We start from the raw sequence: 27,677 nt of genomic DNA, 5'->3' as shown, positions 1-27,677 counted from the left end.
GTGAACACGGGGTCAAGGAAGAGTGGTCCAAAATGTCATGTGTTGCAGAGATTGCAGGCGGGTCAGGAATTAGAGGAGGCCTTTAGATTTGGTCATCAAGAAGTGGTCAGAGACCTTTTCAAGGGCAATGCCACAGTAGTATTGTGGAGGTTGAAAGCAAATTATAGTGAGGTAAGGAGTTAAGGAGGCAAGAAAGTTGGGTGGTAAAGGGAAGGCAAGAGATGGGGTACTTGTAGAGAAAAGCTTTGGGGGGTTTAAGTAATGCAGAACATGTTTGGAGATTGAGGTCAAGGAGAGTGAAGACAGATGTAGGTAAAAGATGCAATAATTTTGAAATAATGTTGAAAATTGGATCAAGATTGTGGGTGGAGGAATTAGCCATTTCATCGTGTGAGAGGAGAAGAAATTAAATAAAAGTGAGGAAGAAAGATGTTTTGAGGTTGACAGGAAAGCGTCAGAGGTACTCACGCTTGATGGACTGAGTGAAACAGAAGATGAAATAACCTGGCAGAAGGTGGAAGGGTGGGCAGGGTTGGGTGGTGACTGGAGAAGAGTAGTGAGGGTTTAAAAGCAACTGCCATGAGCATCCATAACCTAGCTCTAGCTTCCTCTAGAAGTAATTAATACACATTACGCTCCTCATTTAAACAGCTTCTAGAGATCCCCAAGAGCAAACAGATCCATAAATATTTATTTATGGTATCTCCAGAACACTCCAGAGATCTGCTTACTTTCTCTTCAAAGCATCCCTTAGTGGTTATTCTTTTTCAGTTCTCTAATTGCGCACTAGAGAGAGCTTGAGTAAGATGCAGGTGGTTTTCAGAGCCCTGAACACCTGCAGATCTTGTTGAGGCGTGCCTGAGCCCAGAACTCTCTGTAAACGTTGCTTTAAAGAGGAAGAGGCCATGACTTTTCAAATAATAGAGCCTTGAATCAGTAATGTTTCCTGGGTTTCCAATCCTAACATGTACCCACTCAGTAAGGTGATCCTAAAACACAGTCACCTCCATTTGCTCCGGCAACTTTCAAAGCTTTCTGAGTCTCCCTTCTGCACACGTAAGACTGTCCTCCTGGCACGGTGAGGAGGGCACAGGAAAAAGAGAACAAAAGGTTGCCATTGTGTGGAAGCCATACACTAAATCGGGGGAAATAGCCTCCTTATCATATTTCTCTCAATATGGTCATCATTTCCTTTATAATTTACTAAAGGGCTATAGTGAGGATTAATTTGGCTCTTAGGATATCAAGAATTGCTCCTACTATTGGCAAAAGGCTGCCTGTAATTTGAAACTCCCAAAGTTCAGTGAAAGGTCAGGGGCTGTTAGTTTGCGCGCTGCTAGGAGTCAGCATTTTTGAGAAGGACACTTTTGGTTCCACTTCGGCAGTGGCTGTGAAGGTCACACAAAGGCTTCTCCTGCAGATGAGTGGTTGCTGGGGGTGGGATTGCTCAGATGACCAGCAGTTAGAGAGCTTATCACTGAGGGTATAGAGAAAAAGACCTGTTTTAACAGATTTCAGGGGACAGGCAATGTTTTATTGACAAGGATTTTTTAGTCTAAACATCACTAGAAATCACAATATCTACAAGACTTTGAGGTGAAGCAAGATGCATCTGGTCTCTGAGTGGTGCATTGGCAAATGCAAATGGTGCTCTGAATCCTACAGGGCAAGATGGAAAGGCCCTATAATGAGAACTCTTTCTTCTCTTTTCCTAGGTCTTTACTCCTTTTTCATTTTGGTGGGTAATTCAGGATTTGTGGATTTTCTTCCACCTTTGGGGTGGAAGATGGTAAATGGGACTTAAGGGTAATTACCACTTAAAGCTTTTCACCTACAATGGGAGCTGAACACAATGAAGTTCTTTAGTGAAAGGATGAGTATTATATGGGAGAGAACAAGATATAGTGCTGGCTGTGCGAGATAATTGGTCTTAAAGCTTTAGTCACAACTGGTACAACAGAGCTTCTGTGAACTATGTATCAGGTCGTGAAAATGACTTTTCAACTTACAAGTCTTCTTCATAACTTTACCTCTAGTTAAAGACTAAAGTTGTCCACCAACTCAACCATTCCTTTACACCAATGCCTGAGACTGTATCCTGACTCTGGAAGGCCATGTCTGTGAGAAGGAGCCATGTGAAGGGCACTGAGCGTAGCTCAGGAGCACTGTGAATAGGGGCACGCCATACTTGAGTTCTCGGGGCCCTTGGGGCAAATGTTGATAGTACTGAGGATACTGTTTTTGTTAGTCTGACAGTTCTCTCTATACCCCAAGCAAGTAGCTGTCACATACTGCCCTAGTACTTGAAGGTTGTTCAGTTGCAAAGGGGTGAAAACTCAGTTGCTGTGCTGGACCTTGGGCATTTGCTAGAAACCTCAAACACACAATTTGCACAGCTCCCAAGTTTCTGCTTTACAGGCACATCCTGCGTTTGGGCTGCCCTCTGGCTGGCTGTGCTGCAGCGGTGGGAATTGCAGTCCCTTCTGCCCTTTGGTGTCGTGATGAGACTTGGTGCTCATGGCATCCATGCCTTCTCTGTGCTCCCCTGTCTTCTCCAGACTGCCATCCACTGTGCCAGCACTGTGCAGCTGATCTCCACAACACTGGGAGCATCTGTCTGAGGTGCCAGAATGCCCGGTACCTGCTGCTAGGGGACCGCTGCGTTCCTGATTGCCCTTCTGGATACTACGCAGAGAGAGGAGCTTGTAAAAGTGAGTAAGTGCTGGACACGGGAGCTGGCAGTGCCTCATGAGCTTCTCTTTAGGGCAGAGCTGAGAAGGCTTGAACTTGCTGCGAGAGAAAGAGAGAGAGAGGAGGCAGGAAGCACACTGTGGGACAATGACCCAGCCCAGCTGACGCTCTCAGCCCTGGGGCTTTTATTAACAGCTCTTAGGATGCTGCTGTGGAAGGGAGTTCAGCTTCATAAGTTCTCTTTGCGTTTCTTTTCCCTCTGCAGAATGTCATTCCTCCTGCAGAACCTGCCAGGGCAGAGGACCCTTCTCCTGCTCCTCATGTGACACTGACCTCGTTCTGTCCCATCTTGGTACCTGCAGCACCACCTGCTTTCCAGGGCACTATCTCGATGACAACCATGCTTGTCAACGTAGGTTTTTAAAAATTAACTTTCTCTCCTTCCCTGCTCTTCTGGGGTCGCTGAAGGAAATATGAAGTTCTTGCTACCATAGTCTCACCTGGTAGCCTTTGTTTTTATAAAAGGAAGAAAATTAATCTACAAAGGCCTATGGTTGCCTTTAACAGATTATATCTCAGATATCAGCCTAATTGGAAATGCTGGGCTGGAGATCACCTGTACCTACTCTGTAAGTACTAGCTGTATGATCTCGGGTCAGTCATTTAACCTCTCTGGTCTCTAGTTATCTCATTCAAAAAATAAAAGAATTCTTCTGTTTTATCTTATGGTTTCTCTCCGTAATTCAATTCTGAAGTCCTGACAGAGAAGAGAGCCCAATCTAGTACTCAATCAGTGGCCTAAGCACTTCTCCAGATTTAATTTGTTTTCGACATGTATTTGTTGAATATTGACACCGTGCAAGGCTTGACATGCTACAAAGCATTTAGTTTCTGCCCAAACAGTAGTTATTTTGTCTTGTGTGAGAGTTACTTTTATAGATGTCTTATTTTTCAAATAAGTCAAAGTATGATTAATTGCCTGAGTCAGGCAAAACAAAGAGGATAAATTAGGGAAAGGGCAAATCTGAGTGGAAAGAAATTAGGAAATCCTTCACAGATGAAGGAACAATTTTGAGATAGGCTGAGGGGGCTTACTTTATTTCAATCACTAAAGTGTCATTTGCAAAATAATTTTGTTATACTTTCTCCTTTTGAAAATGGCAGGTAACAAATACAGTGCTGATAGTTCATTTGATGTCCTCGGAAGTCCCAGGTTGAAGGCATTACAGAGTAGTGGTTAGGAAAGTGGGCTCTAGACGCAGGTGACTGAAGGACAAATCCTTTGTGACCTTGCGCATGTGAGTTAACCGCTACACCTGTTTCTTTTTCTATCAAAGGGGGATTATAATAGTATCTACTTCTAATGTTATTGCACTTCGCACAGACCCTAGCAGAGAATAAGCCTTCAGTATAGGTCAGCTATTTTTGTTATCATCATCTGAAATGAAAGGCAAATCAAGCAGTAAAAGAGATTTATATTTTATAGATAGAAAGGTCTTACTGTTAGTTTATGAGATGCTTGCAAGGATTTGCATTTGAAATGAAGTTATGTGGAACTCATCATTTTGCATCATCTATTGCGACACCAGAGATAAAATCCCTCTTTGGACCAGTGGAAAGATTTCTTTACTTTTGTAACAAAAACTTTGCTTGGTATATACCAACTGTCTGGCAGATCTGTAGAGTCCATAACACAAGAGACATGAATGAAATACTTAGATGTTCTGTTCAAGAGCATGGGAGTGTTGGTAGAGAATAGTGACTTAGATTTATGAAGCTCTTCACAGCAGTGGAATCACAGAAATAAAAGTTCAAAAGAAAAAATAGAACCCGTTATATGGAGTATAGGCAACAAAAATATGTTGCATTAAATATTTTTCTTCTGAGAAGCTTTTGCCTTGGTGAAAGGAGATCTCTGCACAAATGCGTTTGCTATGCTACCATGTAAATAGGATTTTAGAGAGTATTTCAGTTAAATAAGAATCTCCTAACTTTAGTCCTTCGCTAAAGCTTAAGTTTCATTCTTTCAAAGACTGAATAAAGCCTGCCCCTAAGTTGGGATATTTGAGTTTCTAAAAGTAAAAAAAACATCAACAATGTCCCTTTCTAATGCTCATCATTATAGACAATTATAGGCCTGACAGTGTTAGAAATTGTGGGGTAAAGGGCTTTTAGGGAAATATAATCAGTATTAAGGGGGGAGGCATTAATAACCGTATTATAGAAGAGAGAGCTGTCTGGATTCTGATTATAGAAACCTTTGGAAGTTACATATAGAGCTCTGGAATTTAAGGATGACCAGTTGAGACAGAAACTTTAAAAAACAAATGATAAATGAGGTTCTCAGTAGTTGAACTGTATTGCTCCAGAGTGGGAGGGGACCTCCAGGGCTACCCGAGCCAGCCTTGCACCCAGCGCAGAGATTCTTTCTCACTCCCCCTCACAGACTCTGCAGATGAGGAAGGAAGCCAGCTCCATTGCTAGGGGGTGGTAGTCGTTTAGTTGTTTGACAGTTCTTTCTCATTGGCCCTAGAACTTCCCTCTGGAGCAAGATAGAATAATTCTCCTCCCTCAGTCACATGATTACCTTCAAAAGTGTGAAATTAGCTGTCATTCTCCCACTTGGATTTCTCTGCTTCAGGCAGAACTGGAGCCAATGGAGTACTTAAACAGAAATGGATGACCATCTCTTAGAGCTGTGGTAGGAAACAGGCCTATTTAAGAGGGAGTATGGACTTCATAAGCTGTGAGGTCCCTTCCTCTTCGAAGAACAATGGTTATAGTCTATCCTTGCTTCCCTCACGGGTTTCCAGTCTAGTCACCACCTTCTTCACTGGCCTCTTGGCACTTTCTATGGGGTCAGTGACCTCAGAGAACTGCACCTGGTACTCCAGATATGGTCACACCAACATGACTGCAATATGACTAATACCTGGGTGGTCAGAATATAATAAGATGAAGAAAAGCCTCATTCCTCACATTCCTTTGGAGATGGAAGCTGAGACCCCAAAGGGGCTTTGGTGTGTGCATACCTGTTCTGAGTGAGATGAGATCATTTGTGGAGTGCCTTTGAGAGGGATGAGGGGTTTGATGAGAGAGGAAGAAGGTTCAGATAGAAATGGTAGAAGCCCTCTGCTCCTCGGCGTCACACTCCTGCATCCGTCGAAATCCTCCATATAGTCTTCTAACATTTCAAAATGCTCGGCATGAATCCATTTCTTTTGGAAGTCAATGAAGGGGCTGAGTTATACTTGGAGGTTCCCAGGGGGAATGAAAGACTGCATAAAAGAACCTCAAGAACATGGAGGCCGACAGAAGCTTGAGGAAGTGAACTGCAAGAAACTCTGAGCCGTCAGGTCAGGGCATCAACCTGTCACCCCAAGCTGAGGACCTGGCATTTGGGCCTCATTTTGCAGCTTCATGTCAAGCTCCAGGTGACATTTAGGTTACGTGAAGGTTTTTCAGCTTAAGATTGTTAGTTTCTCTAGTGATCATATCACACTTTTAGTAAGCTTTTAGTCAACTAAAATTCTTAGATCATTTTTTATAGGAACTGCTGTCTAAACTGGTCTTCTGTATCCTCTATTTTTGCAGTTGGTTACAGAACATAAATGAAAGACTTTACTTACGGTTTTGCTTATTTCATACGGTTTTGCTTATTTCATCTGATTATTTTTAGTTTATTGCTTCATCTGGCTAAAGTAAGTTTGAGTTGTTCTTTCAGCTGGTGAAACTTAACCAGCTTTATTCTATATAGGTGTTTGTGGCATATTGAAATATCATTAGCTTGATTTCTTTGTTTTCATTAAAGCCATTAACAAAAATATTGATCAAGTAAAAAAGTGACTTCATCATAATATTCCACCAAATGTTAGTAAACTACTAACTATTCTACTAAATGTTAGACATTTCTTTGACCAATTACAAAGATTTACTGATAACTTTTTGAGTGTGCATTTAGCCATCTTTAAATCCACCTACCACACTAGACCCCACCTCATTTTTCTATTCACAAGTTTATCTTTGGGATTTTTGTCAAACCCTTTGCCAAAATTAGGATACACCACGTGTAGAAATTTTAGCCATAAAAAGCATAAAAGTTTAGTTTCATGTAAGTTTCCAACAATTAAAATATTCTTTTCTAATTATTCTTGAACTATCTGTTTGAAAATCCAATCTAGAATTTTCCTAGGACCTTTAATTACCAATCTACATATTCTAATTAATGTTTTATACTGATGGCGTTTCTTGTTGGTGAAACAAGAGGACTTTCTTTTTCTTTTAATTTTATAGGAAGGTGATTTTCCTGCACCATGCCACACGCTTTGATGTCCTTGAGATCATTAACTCACAAGATCACTCTCTAGACTTTTCCTCTGGCACATACTTAGAGAAGATTTCAGAATGAGGCAGAGTTGCTAGTGCTTGAGTATATATAATTACAATATCTGGCTTCTTTCATTTATGTAGCAAGTGTTTATTGAACACCTACTATACGCTAGATAACCAGCTAGTGCTGGGGACTATTGCAAGGAACAAACAAACCTGGTCTTTGTTTTCATGAAGCTTACTGCTTAAAGGATACAAATGTTAAATACTCGGTTAAATGAAAATATGTATGGCATGAATAGAATGTTAAGGGTGCTGTGGAGCAGTAACTGGGAGACCTCGTCTATTCTGGAGAGTCAGGGAGGGACTTCTGGAAGAAGACGCTAAAGAGTGAATGAGAGTGAAAGTCGAGAGACTTGGAGGTTATATTGAGAGGATTCAAATATGTGCGTTAAGATTTCTAGGTAGAAAGAATGGAGGTAATGATGTAGGTAGAAATATTTGCAGAAACAATGGTTGCAAATTTTCCAGGACTGAAGAAAGATATGAGTTTGTAGATGAAAACCTGGGCAGTATGAGTAAAAAAATCACTCTTGTGGGTACATGGAAAGTAGAATGCAAGGGAGGTCAAACTGGTTATGGGGAAACTGAGGCTGTGATTGTAATCCAGTAGGAGATGATGCTGGTTTGGATGTGTTGGCATTTGTGGATATGGAGAAAAGCAAAAAGTTCTGAAAATTATTTAGGTGAGTTTGAGTAAGTAGGATCCACTGAGTGATTGGATTAGAAGTGAGAGAAAGGGAGGTGTCAAGATAGACTCCAAGGTTTCTAGCATGAAACTGAGTAGATGGAGAATTGCCAGTTGTTAAATTAGGGAGGGTAGAAGCATGACCAGATTTGAGGATCGTCCCTGAATGCCTGAATTAAGTGGCTGCTAAGAATCACAGCGGGGCAAATCAATAAGCCAGGTCAACTTTAAATCCTTTGTGTCTTAAAATATGGGATTTCCTGAGCTCCAAAATAAAGTTGATGCTTAATTCTAATCTTGACATCACACAAAAATCTAAATCTACGTCATGAGCTATAGGGGGCTTGATTCCTTAAGAAGTAGGGTTCAAATAAAACTCTGGACTATTATTTCAGAGATTTTGGAGTAAGTATAAATTCTGTTGCTGAATCACAGGGCAATTTAGATGTGGGATTTCCATTCTTGGGTTTATAATTTATGTTCTCTGGAAAATAAGATTTTATTCTGGAAAATAAGACTAACGTTTTCTGTTTCTGTTGATCACAGGGGAGGGTTATAAGCCATAATTAAAGACCAGGTTGGAGCAGGGCTGTGTTCCTTTGCAGCATCTGTCCAGGTTTGATCAGTGCTTCAGTATTTGCAATTGTAATGATCCGGTCATTTTCCTTTTCTATCTGCGCAGCATGCAGTACACATTGTGGAAGCTGTGATTCACAGGGCAGCTGTACCTCGTGCCGAGATCCAAACAAGGTCCTGCTCTTTGGGGATTGTCAGTATGAGAGCTGTGCCCCACAGTACTATCTTGACTTCTCTACCAACACATGCAAAGGTAAAGCTCTTCCAGAACTGTACAAGGATTCTTTTACTCAGTGATGCCCCTTAACTATAGATGTCCAATCTCTCACATGGGGAAAATACTGTCATGTGTTTAGACTTTCTCTGATGGTAGCAAGAAGTCATTGTGTATGTATGTATATGTTCATTCATTAAGCAAATATTTTTGAACACCTACGATGTGCCAGGCATTGTGCAAAGTATCAGTAACTAGACCAGAGGTGGCAAAGTGGAAACCCTCAGGTTGTATTTGGCCTGAGATATGTTTTTCTTGGCCCACCTCATATTGTACTGTTTTAAAATTTTTAATTATTTATCTTTTAAAAATCAGAAAACTTCACATATAAAAATTGAGATTTTCAATTTCTTTTGAAAAAGTCAGAAGATCTGGCGATATTGCATTTGTATTCCCACAATGCAACAGGCAGCTGGAGATGAGTAGCTGTCATCTCTTGTTGAATGGAGCATGATCTCTTCAGGTCACCACAGTCCCCACCATTCCCTCTTCTACTACATGAGGCCTATTTCAAAGATTTACGTTACCTTCCCGGGCCCTGGAGGCATTCACATGACACTTCTAGATTGCCCGACTCTATACTTAATAAGGACAGGAGTTGTGTCTGATTTGTTCACCTCTGCTTAACATACTTAAATGAGTGAAGACGCAGTGCCTGACCTCAAGGAGTTTATAAGGAGGTGATGTCAAAAACCAGGTGCCTTTTTCCTTGTTTTCCAATGGTTGGAATTCTTGAGGCTTGTACTCTTTGAATGGCAGTGCTCAACAAGGGGAAAAACCGAGTTAAAGGATGAATTTTCCTTGCTCCTGTTCCATTTTCCTTCTCTATTCCTCCATTCCACATTTCCCCCATCTCTCTGGTTCTTCCAGAGGAGCTAGGGCTCAGATATAGAGGTCAAACATCTGTCAAATAAACTTGGGATGCTTTAAGTCTTTGCAAAATTGCACAGTTTCCATTCCAAGAAATTCTACTTGGTTGTCAACTTAGGTGGTCCGCTGTGCTCAAGACCACAGAAGCTTTTCTATTTTTTCCCTTCTAACCAGGGGTTGTCAGTTTGCGGCGAAAAACAAGATTATCACAAATCCTTCCATTGTGAATGATTTCATAAATATGCTGGCAGTTTTCAAGGCTCTGTTTTAGTCATTTTCCCTTAGGACTGATTCAGCCAAATAAATGAGTGAGATTAACTTTATAAATCTTCTTGGAAGCACGTGTACTATCTTGCACATTAACATTCTAAGTCTTCAGGACTTAGAAATATTGCATTGAAGAAGAGAGAAAGGTGACTAATGAGAGGTTTCTCCAGCTTCTTAGTGGGGAGGGTTGGAGGAGTGAGGCAGTACTGAGTGGACATAGGTTCTCAAAGAGAAACAGTTCGGCAGCAAACATTTATGAACCTGTTAACCATGTGCCAGGCACTGTGCTAACTTCTTTACCTTCATTATTTCAGTTAATCTTCATAGTTGCCTTACAGAATAGGTACTATTCTTACCCCTGTTTTACAGATGAGGAAACTGAGGCTCAAAAGATTAAGGAAGGCATGTAAGATATGCAGATAAAAAGTGACGAAGCCATGACTTGAATACAGACTTGCCTAACTTCAAAACCCAAGTCTTTAACCATGCTCTCTGTCCTATCTTCCATACGAGATGGACTTACCTTACTGGCTAGAACTTTTGCTTTCAAACATGAGCTTTCTCAGGTATCAGAAAAGCTGGGGCCATTAAAAATCACAGCAGCAGTAACAACAACTATAATAATCGTAATAACAAAAACAACAGTAGGAGCAGCAACATGCTTTCCTGAGTCCCAATCCCTGAGACTGACTTGGTAGTTCTGACGTTGAGCCTGATGATCTGCGTTTCTAACAAATCCCCTGGCTTATTTGGGTGCACATCCAGGGCTGGAACCCATGAAAATGTAAGCTCCTTGAAGGCAAGGTCTACCCACTTTATACCCACTGTTCAGTGCTGCACGTCTCGTGGATGCTTGTTGAACACATAGGTGCATGTAAATGAGTCAGTTCTACCGCTCTAAATGAGATCTTCTGTTATTTCAGTAAGCTTTATGTCTGGACAGTTCCTTTATGCTCCATTTAATTCCAACATTATTGGTTCTTTCTGTCATGTTGATGAACACCTTATTGTTGAGAGGTAGTGAGTCATGTGGCTGGTGTCAGTGAAGGCAGCACACGGCATTCTTGGTTAAGTCTCTGACATCCTTCTTGAGCCTAGCCTATTGGAGGAGGTCCAGATTAGGTTTGTGGAGGCTACACCCTATAGCAGGCTTTGCATGGAGATGCCCTGGCTTAGGAATAAAGAACTCTGGGGCCCGTGGAATAAGATCAAGTTGATGTGGCTCCTTGGCAGCCCCGCTGACAAGCAGGCTCTGCACGAGCGTGGAGTGATTCTTGTACGTGCCCGTGTCTAACATAATTAGGAAACACTAAACCTCAGAGAGGCATTCAGGCTGCTACAAGCAGAACCTCGTTAGAGCTCACGTATCTGACATCTCTTAGGGTGTCCTCACTTCACCCCATGCAGCTGCAGACAGCGTCCTCATAAATTAGTCACAGGGATGAGGGTAGACAGAATGAAAGCTGATCTAACGTAGACTTTCTTTCTAGAGTGTGACTGGAGTTGCAATGCGTGCAGCGGGCCTCTGAGGACAGACTGCCTGCAGTGCATCGAGGGCTATGTTCTCCAGGACGGGGCCTGCGTGGAGCAATGCTCCCCATCGTTTTACCGGGACTCGGGCCTCTGCAAGAGTAAGTGTCTGGAGCCCCTGCTCTGTGCTCATCCAAGCTTCAGCCGCCTCTGATTTTTACTGTCCTGAGAAGGAGGCTGTGACAAGTTTCCTTTCTGGCTTTTTATCCATTTTCTGGTTTCTTTCCTAGGAGCTTTTCTTTGTTAAAGTAAAAATGTCCCCCTTTTCTTCTCCTATGCCCCAATACAACATTTGCTAAAATTTGAGGTCAGTATGGGAATCTTGGGGGTATATGACCTCGCAAACAGATACATTTTGACCATAATTTTTGGATTTCCTTAAAAATTGGACAGTCCTCTCCTCCAGATAGGGAGGTCTGTGTACTCTGGTCATTTGAGCACATGGCAAGATGATATTATTCCACCAGCTGCCTCCCATAACCCTCCATATACCATATATCTCACCATCACCTGTCTCTGGCCCAGTACCCACTTCAGCCTCAAGTTAATACCACACAATCGTCAGCCCCTGAAATGCCCACCCAAAGTACACAGACAGCATTCCTTGGAGACTCTGATAACTGACAGGGTGAGTCAGGAAGTAGTGACATTTCAGTCAAGGGGTACAGAGGGCCAAGAACTAGTTAGTAACAACAGTAATGGCTAATATCTGTCAATTTATAGTTTGCTTCGTATTTTCCATTATTTAATTTGATCTTCATCCAGGGAGCTGGGTGGGACTGTATGTCCGTTTTATAGGAGAAAACACTGAGGCTCAGAGAAGTGGAGTGACTAGTTCTAAGTCACCCAGCTGGTAAGTACAGCAGTCACAACCAGAATCCAGACTCCTAGTCTGCTGCTTTGCTCAGCACATCAGGTTGTATTGCTGATTGCCATCTAATACTGCCTCGCCATGAGGTCCAGGAGCCCCTTGGAAAGCCATACGCATTCCTGTTGACTTGACTTTTGTCTTTCAGGCTGCAACAGCCACTGTCTCCAGTGCCAAGGTCCCCATGAGTGTACCCGCTGTGAAGGGCCATTTCTCCTCTTGGAAGCCCAGTGTGTCCAGGAATGTGGGAAGGGGTACTTTGCAGATCATGCAGATCACAAATGCACAGGTAACCTGGAGATCGTGCTGAGTTCTCTGGAAAGCAGTGAGGGCAGCCAGTAAGTCAGGTGTGCTTATTCTCAGGTAACCAAGGAGAATCTGAGTTAGAAGCAGAATGAAAACCCAGGGAGCTTGGCCTAAATAATTGATGGCTTCGCATGCACATCTGCCAATTGCTAGTTAAATAGAATATGGAAGTGCAGGCCAATAATTCTCTTGTACAAAATCGATATTGTCCCTAAAGGACTTTATGGAAACAAAGCCAGTATTTTATGGAATGTAAGCCTTCTATTGAACTAAGGTGAAGTATCCATTAAGAGTGGACCAGCCCTATTGATATGGGCACAGGATTTTCAGTGTGTAGACTAAATTACCAATGACCCTGATATTGGCATAATATCCTTGAAGAATAGGATTTCTGTGGGCAATTTAGTGAGACACACTGAACTTTTATTATTAAACTAAAGTTAAACCCAAAGTCTTAACCTCCTTGTCTGTTGAGTTATCCACAAGAGTCTTCAGTTTGTTCTCATCATTTCTATCAAAACTTGGCACCATGTGCCCCACTTTAAAGAATACCTGACATTTAATAAAAATGCCATTGCCAAGGTGTGGCATTTTACATTTCACCAAATTACCTCCATCTGCATTATCTCTTTTAATGTTCACAATGACTTGGTAAAATATGGCAAAAACTATGACTCCTATTTTACAAGTAAAAAAAAAAAGAGGCTTAAGAGTATTAACCAGGGCAACATAAAATCAGATATTAAACTCAAGTTTTCTGATTCCAGTCCAGGGCCCTTAAAACTATGCTGCACCACCTCTGTATAACAAAATCTCAACTAAGGAAGCAGCAAAATTAGGCCACAAGCACTCAATTTATAGGATATTATTAAAGTGACCCAAATAAATAAGCCTATGGTCCTTTAGATGGCTCACTCCCCTCATGCATTTAAAATAATATTAATAATATAAGAGTAGCAGCTATAGTGGTGCAGTTGTGGCCTTTTGTGTGCCAGGCTCTACTCTCGTCACTTCACTTACAACACATGTAATCCTCCCAACAGTTTTTGCCTTAGGTGCTAGAACTATCCCCACTTTTAAGACTAGGAAATTGCAGCACAGATTGTTAAAGGAACTTGCCTAAGGTCGATAGCTGGTAAGTGGTAGAGGAGGAACCCAGGAAGGGCCTCTGCTCTTAATCACTATGAACGTCCTCTCTTAAAGGCAGTATGGTTAACTTTTCAGACAATCCATTTACGTGCAGAATTTTCAGATAGCAGTATGTGAGCAAGGCTGCTCCTCTGTATTCACTTTCCCTCTGAGGGCAGATCAACTCTCTCTGAAATTCCATAGGAAACAGTTGGAGTTCAGTTGGAATTCCCTTTTGCTAGTTGGGGGTCTTGTGTTGCTGTGCTCTCACTCTTCGTTTCTCTATCACTGATGGCCCGAGCTGGTGCCTGTGCCTTTGCTACACCTCACTTAGTGTGTCCTCTCTTTGATAGCCTGCCCTCGGGCATGCTTGCAATGCAGCCGCAGGGACCGGTGTCACCTCTGTGGCCACGGGTTCTTTCTGAAGAATGGCCTTTGTGTTTCCAACTGTGTTCCTGGCTTATCTGCCCACTCTAATGACACATGTGCTGGTAAGTGCTTCTGCTCTGATGGTCTGGTGAATTCATCTGTAGTTTCTCCATGCAAAGGCAGAGTTTACAGATGCAGTTGGCTCATGTGATGTAAAATGCAGGATTCCTGTTCTGGGAAAAACCCCTGGTGCTGCTAAGGAATAAGAGACTGTTTATAGAAGGTGGAAAATTGAGAAAACTCAACTTCTAAGATTTTTGGAAGGGAAAAAGAGGCAATCTGTGCTTTAAAAGTCACAACTATTAGATCAGAAATTTGGCAGAAAAGTTATGTTCCTGAACTACATACAGTCATGTTGTATAAAATTACATATATACTTATATATGTATATCTACACACACATATAATTTATTCATATTTATATAGACTTGTAGAGCTAATTATGCTAGAGTGTAATGGTACATCTTTCGTGTACACACTGGAGATGAATGATAAATAAATAATAAATAGTACGAGGAGCCTGCCCCATGAGGGTCATATGTTTCAAGTGAATGGATTTCAAGCCACGCTGTTTGCCATTAAGAATAACACAGCATGCTAAAGGAATGGAGCTAGGCTTGTCCAACACATCAGTGGACACTTCACCTTGAACAACAAAGAGAAGCAAATCTAAATTCAGTCTTAATTTTGAACTCAGAAGTTTTATAGGTGAATGAACCTTGGGAGTTATATTATAGCTGAGCATTCCTTGGCTTTTGAGTGTCCTTCATCAATAACATGAGGCATATTTTGACCCCCACAGTCAACCATATTTTCTGTTTCTATATTTCTGACCTCTAAAGATATTAGGACTTTCTGTGGGGAAAAGTATCTTTGGCTTATTTTATTGGGATCCTTCTGGAAACCCCAAGTACTTAAAAGTCAGCTTACTTCTCTTCGGACGTAGTACAAGTCAACTTGTGAAAATGAATTTCACCTTCTTAGAGTAATCTTACGGCAGAAGTAGTCCTCCTGAAACTTGGCATTCCCAAACTGTCCTGTCTGACCTACTTGTAGAAGAAAACACTACCAATTAAAGTTTGGGCAGGAGACAGAACGAATACCACATCATGTTCGGAAATCCTAATTCATCCATCATATGTTTCCTATGGACAGAGATTGTAAAATTTTAGAACAAAGTATATATCTCCACGTGAATTCTAAATATAAACCACTGATAATTCTACTTCATTGTAGATTAACTGTACTGTTCTAGCAAATGGTATCAGGCACTTCCCTCTTTTCCTACTCTTGATGGATCTGATGGTGAGATATGACAAATGTATTAGAATAAGACTGTTGTTCTCAAACCTGGCAGCCCATTAGGATTACCTGAGGAGTTCGCAAAATCTAAGGTCCCACCTCAGAACATCTAAGTCAGAATCTCTGGTGGTGGAGCCCAAGTATGGTATTGTTTTAAAAGATCCCTATGTGATTGCTTATTGTTACTATTATTGAGGTATAATTCACATACCATAGAATTCACCCTTTAAAGTATACAATTCGGTGACTTTTAGTATATTCACACAAAGTTATGCAACCATCACCACGATCGAATTCCAGGATATTTTGATCACCCTAAACAGAAATCCAATAACCATTAGCAGTTTCTCCCAATTGCCTAGTTGTCCCAGCCTCTGGCAACCACTAATCCTACTTCCTGTCTCTATGAATTTGCCTGTTCTAGACATTTCACATAAATGGAATTATATAATATGTGGCCTTTTATGTCTTCCTTCTTTCACTTGGCATAATATTTTCAAGGTTCATCCAGGTTGGAACATGGATCAGTATATCATTTCTTTTTATGATTGAATAATATTCCGTTGTATGGGTATACCACATTTTGTTTATCCATTCATCACTTAATGGACATTGGGATTCTTTCCACTTTTTGGCTATTATCAATGATGCTGCTTTGACTATTCATGTACAAGTTTTTGTGTGGACGTACGTTTCAGTTCTCTTAGGTATATGCCTAGGGGTAAAATTGCAGGACCATATAGTAGCTCTATGTTTAATTGTTTGAGGAACTGCCAGACTGTTTTTCCCAAGCAGCTGCACCATTTTGCATTCCCACCAGCAACACGTGAGGGTTCCAATTTCTCCACATCTTCAGAAACACTTTTTATTGTCCTCCCTGGTGGGTGTGAAGTGGTATCACGTTGTGGTTTTGATTCACGTTTCCCTGATGACTAATTATGTTGACTACCTTTTCATGTGCTTATTGGCCTTTTGTACATCTTCTTGGGGGAAATGTTTATTCACATTTTTTGCCTATTTTAAAACTGGGTTATTTGTCTTTTATTGAGTTGTAAGAGTTCTTCATATATTCTGGATACAGGTCCTTTTTCAGATATATGATATGCAAATATTTTCTCCCATTCTGTGGGTTGCCTTTTTACTTTCTTGCTCGTGTCCTTTAAAGCACAAAAGATTTTAATTTTAAAGATGTCCAATTTATCTATTTTTTTCTTTTGTCAGTTGTGCTTTTGTGTCATATTTAAGAAAGCATTACCCAATTTGAGATCAAAGATTTTCTCCTATATTTTCTTCTTGGAGTTGTATGGTTACATCGAGAGCCTGTGTTATTTTCATGTGCATCCAGGGTGAGAACCACTGGATTAGGAGGCTTATAATGTACAGTCGCCAAGAGTCTCAACTTTGTAGCTCTGAATGAACATTACAAGCCTATTTCTTTTAAAAAAACATAAATAACCTAACTATTGAATGTATCAAGCCTGACCTTTGGACTCCTGTGTTTTCCAGGCAAAACACACACCCCTAGTCTCCATGTGAATGGTTCCCTCTCCCTTGCAATTGGTTCAATGAAGCCCCTGGATTTTTCCCTCCTGAATGTTCAAGACCAGGATGGCAATATGGAAGACCTCCTGTTCCATGTCGTGAGCACTCCCACCAATGGTCAGCTGGTGCTCTCAAGGAATGGAAAAGAGGTTCAGCTCGACAAGGCCAGCCATTTTAGCTGGAAAGATGTGAATGCGAAAAAAGTGCGTTTCGTGCACAGCAAAGAAAAACCCAGGTGACTCAGTGTTCGTTGTTTTCCTCCTGCCTCCTTTCCATCGGTGCTTCACGCCCCTCCCTCTTCTCAATAGCTGTCTCTTCTCTTCTGGGGAAGATCGATACTCTACAAATGCCAAACGCTTTCAGCTGCCTGTCATCATTTCACCATAATTGCTCAGAGAGTGTGCTTCTGTTAGCGGCATTTTCATTTTATCACATAATTATGGGTAATTCTCTGATGTGACAGGAAAGTTCCTAGAACAATTACCCAGTTTTTTGGCCCAGCAGAAACAAAACGTATTATATACCCAGATGCTACAGCTGCTTCTTCAACATTAAGTTAATACACTGGGAGTAGGGAGTGGCCAGAGGATGGAGTCCATACTTTTCAAGGTGGTATATGGTTCCTAGAATTTCAGAGTTGGAAAGAAACTAAAGGTCATAGTTAACTTTTTATTATCCACTTTATGGAATTAATTGTGGTTAAATTTTAAGCCTGATCCAGTTTTCCCCTGATGCCTAACACACTTCTGGCTGTCTTCCCCACTCCAGCTGACATATGCTTCAGGAATACAGTTGAATGTTAACACTAACCTAAGCAAATACCAGCCATATAATTAGCAGAGTAAATCTACTAAACAGAAATAGAAAAATGCACCCCAAAGATTAGCCTCTTGGATTATCCTTCACTCTGCTCTGCCTCATTAGTGCAGATAATTTGGAGACTATATGTATAAACAAGGCATTGAAACCCATGGGCCAGTGATAAGGACACAGTGAGTACTTTTTACTGCCACCACTAAACTTGAGATTTTTTTTAAGGTTTGGGCTAGGAGATAGGTGGGCAGAAAAGTAGGTGGCACTTTTCCCTATTTCTATTCAGAGCTGGTGATGCCAGTAAGCTCAAAAGACCGTGTTATAGAAATAAGAACAACTAACATTTGCTGAGTGCTATGACCCAGGCATTGTGTTAAGCACTTTACGTGGATTATATATGCTTATGTTCCCAGTCTACAGATAGGGAAACTGAGGCCTTGAAAGTATACGTAATCTTGCCCAAGGCCTTGCAGTCTGTGAGTGCTGAGCTGAGACTCCAACCACAGGCTCTCTGATCCCACAACCCATGCCATATAGCCACTATGATTTCTTCCTCCTTGATAATACTAGGAACAATGGGCATGCTTCCATCCTCAAGGGGCGAAAGAGAATTGCCTAGAGAAATATTGCTACAGAGATGGAGCTTGAAACTCTGGTGTGATGCCATAGTATCACTCTTCAAATTTATGCTCCTTCTCCTTCATTCATTTCGCTTCAAGCATAGTTCTTAAGTGTTGGCATCTCACACACACACACACACACACACACAGCTCCACGTCTGTAGTCATTTATCTTGGAATCACTTGTGAAAAGTGTGCAAAGTATATAAAGCTCCATAGACTCCCAAAGTTAACCCTCTTGTCTGTTAAACTTCTTTAGTCTCTTATCACCTATTCTCTTGCAGAGTCAGCTTTGCACTCCTAAATGGGACAAAGAATGGCAACTATTTTGCAGGGAATTCTTTCAGAACTCTTTTTTCTTGTATCCATTTTAATACTGGATTTTTGTTATTTAAAAATTTAAACGAAAGAATAAGAGGAATAGTAAAACAAAGCTGGTAGAAACTCCTGAAAAAAAGGAAACTATGTAAGTCACTGAATGACGCAAAAACAGAAGGGGCAACCTACCACATAGGTGTGTGGTTTTGTCTTTCCCCATGAAAACACTGACCATGATTCTTTAGACTGGATTCCTTTGGGATTGGAATGCCCCTGTGGAATACAAGACAACTTGTAAATATAGTCGTGGTGACCTTGATAAGCTGAGATGCTGAACAGTTATTGGAACCTGAGTGCCACCAAAACTCATTTTTCCCCAGTAGGTTGGGAGTAACTACCCCTTCATTGTTCATTCTGTTTCTCCCATCAATTGCATTCTCTTGAAGTCTGGAGGTGAAAGTAGAGAGGAGCAGGATTCAAATGGTGCAGAAAATGAAGGGGAGGATAGAATGGGAAGGAAGACAGGAATGAATATTTTTTCTAAAAATAGGGTTTATTGAGGTATAATTTGCATTCAATAAAATTCCCCATTTTAAGGTGTATTGTTCTGTGAGTATTTACAGATATATACAGTCTTGCAGTCTTGAGACCACAACCACACTCAAGATATAAAACAGTTCCATTACCCACAAAAATCTCCATTTTACAGTCATGCCCCTGTATGTTTACAGTCCCAGTCCCTGGCAACCACTGATCTATTTTTTACCCTTAGAGTTTTGCCCTGAAATGTCATGGGAATAGAATCATACAATATGTAATCTTTTTGTTTATGGCTTTTGCCATAATGCTTTTGAGACCCATCCACATTCTTTCATGTATCAGTACTTAGTTCCAAGAATACCTTTTAAAGAACTTTTAAAACGATGGTTCCTATCATAGATGAGAATCCAAAACCTCCCATAATGCGTTAATCTCACATCTTACCAGCCCACAGGGAGTGCTGTGCTTGTTTTGACTTTGAAGGTGGGCAACTCTGAATTTTCCCTTCTAGTAGTCTCTGAAGCTGCTGGAACAACATTCTTTTACAGGAAGTAAAAACCACAGCAAAGAGTGAGCCTTATTTTGTCCTACTAATTAGGACTCTTTGGTTAGAAGAGTAATGGAAGTCACTGTGAACTAGATGAAGCAAAATAGTAAGGCTTGTTCTAACATTGCGGGGGGCTCAGATCTCAAGACGTTAAGAGCAGCTAGGTTCCAGGGCAAGCCTGGAAGCTAGAACCCGGAATGGGAAGCAGGACTCCATTCTTCCTCTTGTCTCTGTGTCTCTTTGTTCATAGGCTTCATTCACCTCTCTCCTACAGAAAGGCCTGCTCCACATTCCCATTGACACTGCAGACTATGGTTCCCACATGTTCAAATGAAGACTCTCAGGCCAGTTCCAAATTTCCAGGGAATAACTCTTCCTTCCCCAGTCAAGTCCACACTGAATGTTTGTGCAGTGGGCAGAGGGGAAAGGGGATAGATAGAGTTGTGTAATACAAATTTTGCAGATATTGTTAATAGGGGTCCACTCACATGAATTGGGCAGGCATTGGGGAGAGGGTTTGCGGGAAAGAGGGAATCATTGAGAACTAGTCAGGGACTATGAAAAATTCCTTTCCATTCTCCAATTTAACCGTTAGCCTACAATATATTACTAACCTGTCTTGGTCCCACAACTCATTTTCAATCTTTCATATATTCAACTTAGAAAAACAGGAAACAAAAAGTTTACATAATTGTTGTGTTATAATGAGATCTAAGAAAGCATAGTAGTTTTACCTGCCTCTCACTGTGTTCCTCTTTAGCTGGTCATTTTTATTTACAGTATGAATATGATACTACTGTAGTGGTTTGATCCAAATTCATACATGCACATAACCTGAAAATATTTGTCATTCCTGTCTTTCTAAAGAATAATTTAATGATTGTATTTTCTCATTCCTTTTCTTGGGGATTTCTTTTAGGAAGGGGTACTTTTCCCTGAAAATTAGTGACCAGCAGTTCTTCTCTGAGCCACAGCTGATCAACATACAAGCATTTTCAACACAGGTAATAAAAGTGCCACACACTTAATAATTTCACATGCCTACTAATTCTCAAGCCCAAATCGAGATTTCTTGTAATTTTAGCAAAAATGATTGAGCTAAGTTAATTTTGTCTCGGTTTCCTCATGAAATGCCACTGGAGTAATTTTTAGTACTTGTGGGTAATAACAGCTACAATTACTAAAACGTCTGTAGTACTCTTCTTAGTGTTTCTCATTTAATCTTCATGCCAGTCTTATGAGGTATTATTATCCCCAGTTTACAGTTGAGTAAACTAAGCCATAGGGAGATTCAGTAACTTGTCTGTGGTGATAGAGCTAATAAATAGAGAGCTAAGATTTGTGCCCAGTAAATCTGGCAACAGAGTCTGTGTTCTTGACCATTACATTATGGTGCCTTAGTTTACTGAATCTGATATAGCCCTTCAGAATAATTTGAAGCTGTTCCAGTTGTTAAGACTTTCCTATTCTTAGGTAAATGAGTTTGTTTTGTCTAAATATGTCTCTCTCAGCGATGTGGAATTATGTTCAGCTACTTTTTGCCTATCTGTCATGTAGCTGCACTACGTTTAACCCAGTTTGCAGTAGTTAGAAGATCTTATTAAGGATCTACTTAGATGAGGAGCTAGTGTGATCATCAGCCACACACAAGTCTGAGGAAATCATGGTAGATGCTATAAAACTCAGTGTGATGGCTCTTCTGTTCTCATCACTCATCTCTGTCAAGTTGTACTTCTGTGTCCAGAATACATATAGTAGTAGATGCTCTGAGGAACCGGTCTTGAGGGATTGAACTGCTGAAGCGTGTAAAGAGAGTAGGAAGATAGATATATTCTTAAGTTCTGAACAGCAAGAGAGTGGGATATCAGCATGGGGAACCAAGACAACCAGAATATCCAGATATTAGTAGTGTGTTAGTCATGATTCAAAGAAGGTTGTTGTTTTTAAACTGATATTTTTATATTTTGGGTCCAAAAATGTAAAGACCACAGACCATGGATAATATAGACTTCAGCCAGAAGTAGCTGCCAAATAGTATTCACAGCCCAGCTCAGCTCTTCTTGATGGCATTCTCACTTCAAGGGTGACTGAAGTTGAGGAATGATTGGAAATTGACCTGAGTTAATTTGACCTCAGGGTTGGGCTGAGAGTATGAATTTTGTTTTAATTAAAGCTGAAACCTGTGATCTCTGTAAATATGTGCCAGAGGGCCACGTTGAGTCTGAGCACTTCCTGGCTTAGATGTTTCTCAGTACTTAGGCTCAGAAGTTTTGTTTTGTTCTTTTTGTTTGTGCTGATACAGTTCCTCTAATTAGGTGAATAAAAGACATAGGGTAGGTGTTGGCAGGTTACTTCCTAATCTGAGGTGGTGAGTTCCCATGGTTCCCTCATTTTTGTTTCTTTCTTTTCCTAACTATAGTAGATAGTTAGGGCATGTTTTTTATGTTATTTATTATATGAGAAACCTTTAGCATTTTAACCTTGTAAAAGTGGAATTTTAGAAATGAATTTTAACTTATTTTTGTTCCTTTACGTTTCTGTGATATTTCAATATGGTCTTGAGCCTCCCTGAGATTTTCTCATGTAAGTTAATTCGATCTTTTCCATTTATGGATTTTGACATCACCTTTGACATCTCCTCTTTCAGAATCTGAGGGGCCATTCATTCCCGTGTAGAAAATCACAGCTTTTGAATTCTCGGGAATTCAGAGGAGTAACTATCAGCTAGTTTCCTACTATGTGATTATGATAATGATGCATTAGTTAGACATTACTTTAATAGATATTGAAATTTCCAGGAGGCCAGGAGGTGAAGTTTTAAAAGAAAGCCATTTGGATTAAAGAAGGCAGTGTGCTGAGAAAAGTCCTAGATAGTTCAACTTCAAACGATATAAAAAACTAAGATAATGTTTTCTTTGGCTTCTGGCCTCCATATTTTTTTTGATGGGTTCATTAAGTTTTATCTTTATGAAAGAACATTTTATCTGTTTACTTAAGTCGGTGGGGGGAAACCTGGTAATCCTAAGGGAAACATTAAAATTTGCCACATGAATTAACCAGGTGGCTGCCTTACTCAGACCATGATCTTATCAGGCTTTATAACCTGAGTTGGAGTAGGCCCCCTCAGGATATGGATGAGACTGAGACAGCTTGAGGAAAGTTACCGGGAGGGACCAGAAACAGCGTGAATTCAGAATGCAGTAGTATCTTGCTCCGAGTCAGCATGCTGCAGAGTAGCCTGAAATAAAGTGCTCAACTCCCAACACAAGTGCAAAAATTCTATACCTCTCTTATTAGTCTCCCTTGGTTGCTGACGGCTGAGTGGGTTCCCTGACACTGAGCTGATCCCAGTTACAACACAGGGGGTATAGTGTCAATCAAGAGAACAGAGACATCAGAGATTCAGAAGCATGCAGCTCACCTCAATTGCCTCTGATGAATACTGTGGTCTTGAAAGTAGCTTGAGAAACCTCCAGAACCGGAGGTGTGAAGTAACCTCATTTGCTGTGATTACTTTGACTGACTACCCTCAGACAAATACTTTATCTATGCAACAGTTTGGCACTTTGCCGGAGTGCCTAGAGTTCCTTGAAAAGCTTAGAAATATCAATCAGGTTGCACACAACTGGTATCTAGTCCACTGGATTTTCCTGCTAAATGACTTTTCTTCTCCTCCTTCCCTTCGACTCCACAGGCCCCCTATGTGCTGAGAAATGAAGCCCTCCATATTAGCAGAGGAGCGAGGGGAACCATCACCACCCAGCTGCTTGACATCCGAGATGATGACAACCCACAGGATGTGGTAGTCGAAGTGCTGGATCCTCCACTTCATGGCCAGTTGCTCCAAACACTTCAGTCTCCTGCAAACCCTATCTATCAATTCCGGCTGGATGAACTCTCCAGGGGCCTCCTCCACTATGCTCATGATGGCTCAGATAGCACATCTGATGTTGCAGTCTTGCAGGCCAATGACGGACACTCCTTCCAAAATATACTGTTCCATGTGAAGACCGTGCCCAAGGTAGGTGCCATTCCTAGAGCAAAATTTCCTTGCACCTAGATGTGAAGTTCTGTTGATGACAATATTTTGCAATAAAGTTAAGATATGGCTAGTTATTTATTTATCCAAACACTTATTAAACCCTATTAGTGAGATACTTAGGACGTTCAAAGAAGATCAGTAGAACACATTACCCAGTTTCAGGAGGCATTATATATTTTGTTAGGAGCACCCTTGATCTCAAAGACCTGTCCCCCTGTTCTCTATAAAAGGGAAACTTTTGAACTTTTATGTTGACTTGCTGCCATAAAAATGCCTCGTTGTTCACTAATTCTTTTTTTTTTCCAAAGATTTTATTATTTTTTTCCTTTTTCTCCCCAAAGCCCCCCGGTACATAGTTGTATATTCTTTGTTGTGGGTCCTTCCAGCTGTGGCACGTGGGATGCTGCCTCAGTGTGGTCTGATGAGCAGTGCCATGTCCGTGCCCAGGATTTGAACCAACAAAACACTGGCCCACCTGCAGCGGAGCGCGCGAACTTAACCACTCGGCCATGGGGCCAGCCCCTGTTCACTAATTTTTTTGTCACCAGCCTGAGCACCATCATAAGAATCAAGCGTGCCCCTGTTCTTGTCTGCCCTCCTAAAACAGCTCATGCAATGTGAAGCTCATGGTCAGGCTATCATAATGAATCAAAAAAGATGAGTTCAGCCATTCTGTTAGCCCAAGTGCAGTAGGATGAGGGAACTCTCCCTTTTAGTAATCACAGGAATCCTTGGCACAGCAGGTAGGAGCCCAGTGAAAAGCAGTTTTTCTCAGTCTGAGTCATTCCCATGCCACTTCCATATGTTTTTGCCATATCTGTGAGCACCTGTCCTATTATTTACTTGAAATTTTTCTTTGAATCAACTTACTTTTTTATTATGGCCTCATCCTAATTAATAATACTTGAGAAATCATGAGCTTAATATTGAATTATACTTTTTTCTAAAATATTAAAATTAATACATAACCATTTAATAAAAATTTACCCATGTACTACATAAAATGTTCTTGGATACTACTAATGGGATGGCTGTCACATTTTGGAAAATACTCAGCTAACCCATGCAAGATCAAAGAGCCCATCGAAAAACATTTTCAAAACTGTTTACTTGATGATATTCCACTAGCAGCTCTTTTCTCTGTTACGGCAAGAATAGCTCTTGCCCATGGTAGTAGATTGGGAGACTTATAATTTCTTTTGAACTTTTCGTTCCAAATATCAGTCCCTACTGCAGTGTCATTAATCGTTAGCTAGAGTGATTGACTTGCTGAGGACAGTTTAGAAATCACTTGTCACTTTCTCACCAATGATCACTCAAAATTTGCAATGGATCCTCTTGAAGGTGAACAGCTGAATCTAATATGGTCTGCTAGCTAATTTCTCAGGCTCTTGTCTCATTATTTTCAGCTGCTGAAAACAGTGATGGTGGCATGAGATAGATGCGAGTAAATGGAGGCTGATTATGAGATAGAGTTGGCAGATAGCCACCTTGTAGCTAATCCTAATTATCACCCTCTTGCAATCGCCCTGGGAGATGAGGTTTAGTTCTGAAGAGATGAAGTCTAGACAGAGACAGAAAGTTTTCTTTTCTTCCTTCTTGGTTTCTTACCAAAGATTGTTAGAGGATTTCATTGCAACTCCGGCAGCCACCTTTCCTATTGTGGTTTCAATCTCCGTGTTTGGAGCTCAATTGAGTGTATTGCACAATCATTTCCTGTGGTGTGGCCCAATGTCAAAGAGTATTTCTAAGATTTTAGTTGATTTGACTACCAAAAGGAAACGAAACATACAAATAGAATTTTAATTTATAAATAAGGCAGAAGCACAGAACTTAAGAATTCTTGTAGTGCTTATAACTTGGGAGTCATGTTGGTGTTTATGGTGTCTGTCCCTCCTCCTTCTCCCTACCATCCCTCCGTCTCATATAGTGCTGTGCTTACCTGTCCATCATGTGGGCTAAAAGTACTCTGATCTTTACAATATCTTTGTGAAGAGGATTAGAATAGAGACTCTACGACCTTATTTCTTCTAAGGAAATTCTACTATGGGTAGAAGGTATTTCTGTTTGTTTAGTTTGTAACCTTTATTGGGCACTAATGCTTGATGTGAATTATTCCATTTGATCTTCATGGTCATTCTAGAATATTTGTACAATTATTATCTCTTATTTTCCAAAAGAGGAAACAAAAAAAGAAGGTTTGAAAACATTTAGAGAGGTTTAAAAATGTTTATTTTTCATTGAGGTTTTTGGTGCTGGATCTGTGATTTCAACTCAAGTAAATTCTGGCTTCTCACACTTTAACCATGCAGCTCTTTTCATTCTAGCCCAGATTTTTCAATGTTGTGGTCATATATATTCTTATCCCTTTAATGGACAGAATGGAGACAGTAATTTAGTCATTTTCTCAGTTTCCTATCCAAGCTGTCTAGGCCCCAGGCCTCCTGGAATCTTCCCTCTGGGCTCACCACATCTTGTTACAAGTGAAGCTATTTATAATCATAAGTCTACTGGAGCCCAAGAGGAAAAAACTGGCTCAACTGTTAATGGGTTCTAGTAGGTATGTAGTCAGACATGATTGATTTTGTTCTGATAGCCGTTTTACAAGATGATCATCCGAGTCCTTACCCTGAGGTTACCTGTGTATTAAATTTGGAGTGAGGCCAATTACTGGCTGATGTCTAGCTAGTGGCTTAAATGGAATGGCCAAGGAGTTTAGGTCTAATTCCTAGTGAATGAATGTACAAATTAATGCCGATGTTGTTCAACAGAAAACTTAACCTGGTAAGATGGATGGAAAGGAAGGGAGGGTAGAAAAATGAAGCTTGTGAGAGCGGAAAGTGTTTCAGTCTTACTCTCTTGAGCAAGGCACATCGTCAGAGTTCAGTACATTTTTGTTGGATGGATAGATAGATGGATGGATGCAACAGCTTGAGCGAGCCTGGTGCCCGTCTTCCTGCCTTTGAATCGATCTCTGCATCAGATGAGAAGCCTTCAGGGCACCTCTGCTGATGCTGGGGTGGACCGTCTGGGACTGAGGGTAGGAACTGTCAGTCCCACTCTTATTTCTCAAGTTCTACATCACTTTTCCCAAACTTATGTTTTTATCCTTGGCCTAGCAGTGAGTAAACTTGACTACCACCCTCCAGGCTTATACTGGGTCACTGAGGAGAAAATAGACCCAGGACTGATGTTGAAACATGTTTTCTTGGGAGGAGGAGGCAAAAGAAATAAGATTAAAAGGTAAAGAATGCTCTGCTGAGCAGGCTTTTATTAATTGAGTGGATTACCAAACCCAGGCCTGCTAGAGATACGATTCTAAAGCATTTCGGCATCTCACAGGGGCTGAAATGTGAGCAGGGAAAGTCATGCTTATTGGTGGGTTTCTCTCCACTGCTGGACTCTCAAGGAATTGCCTCCTTTTTCATTAATTAAGTCATCTCTGGAAATCATGCTCCTTTTTCCACTTTGGCAATAAATCTGGTGATCTTTTTGACCTCATTTGTTGTTGTTTGAGCAGTTATTTTCTGCAGCTCGGTAATGCTTTGATGTTAAAAGCCCCCAAGTGTCATGCTATGAACTGGATGGAAAATTCTATTGCTCAGAGTCCTCTCTGGCTGCTTGACCTTAGTAAGACCCGTGTGCAGTTAAAAACCCTGTTGTGCTTTCCCTCAATTTTCTTAAAACCTATCCTCCCATTGGTTGTCTTGAGGGGACACAGTTTGATAATAAAGATGTTTGTGAAAATTATAAATATCAGTGGCACAAAAATGTTTATTTTTCTGAATAACAGTCTGTCTATCTCATAAATAAATCCTCACTGCGTGTCTGGGTTTCACCTCTTTTGGACTTGCTTAGCTTATTCAGTTTAGTGTCTTGTAAGATGTTTGCTGATTTCAAAAAGTTTATTTATTTATAAAGCAGTTGAAGGCTACAT

The 27,677-nt window shown here is 40.8% G+C and overlaps 1 protein-coding gene across 3 annotated transcripts in view; it reads left to right on the top strand.

Annotated features, from left to right (window-relative positions):
- The window catches only part of FRAS1 (Fraser extracellular matrix complex subunit 1), a 419,525-nt gene that overhangs the window by 251,383 nt on the left and 140,465 nt on the right, over positions 1 to 27,677 (top strand). For 2 of the 3 annotated variants that reach the window (XM_044766201.2, XM_014865057.3), the window contains exons 21-29: positions 2,559 to 2,711; positions 2,957 to 3,103; positions 8,451 to 8,597; positions 11,246 to 11,386; positions 12,302 to 12,442; positions 13,941 to 14,078; positions 16,825 to 17,095; positions 20,618 to 20,702; positions 23,393 to 23,719. In XM_044766201.2, the coding sequence (XP_044622136.2) occupies positions 2,559 to 2,711; positions 2,957 to 3,103; positions 8,451 to 8,597; positions 11,246 to 11,386; positions 12,302 to 12,442; positions 13,941 to 14,078; positions 16,825 to 17,095; positions 20,618 to 20,702; positions 23,393 to 23,719 (1,550 nt within the window). The remainder of the gene's footprint in view (positions 1 to 2,558; positions 2,712 to 2,956; positions 3,104 to 8,450; positions 8,598 to 11,245; positions 11,387 to 12,301; positions 12,443 to 13,940; positions 14,079 to 16,824; positions 17,096 to 20,617; positions 20,703 to 23,392; positions 23,720 to 27,677) is intronic. The other variant, XM_044766202.2, reaches the window with a different exon arrangement.

The sequence above is a fragment of the Equus asinus genome, chromosome 3 (genome assembly GCF_041296235.1).
Source record: "Equus asinus isolate D_3611 breed Donkey chromosome 3, EquAss-T2T_v2, whole genome shotgun sequence".
Lineage (NCBI taxonomy): Eukaryota > Metazoa > Chordata > Mammalia > Perissodactyla > Equidae > Equus > Equus asinus.
The sequence above is the reverse complement of the archived record's forward strand: the minus strand, read 5'-3'. Positions and strand labels throughout refer to the sequence as shown.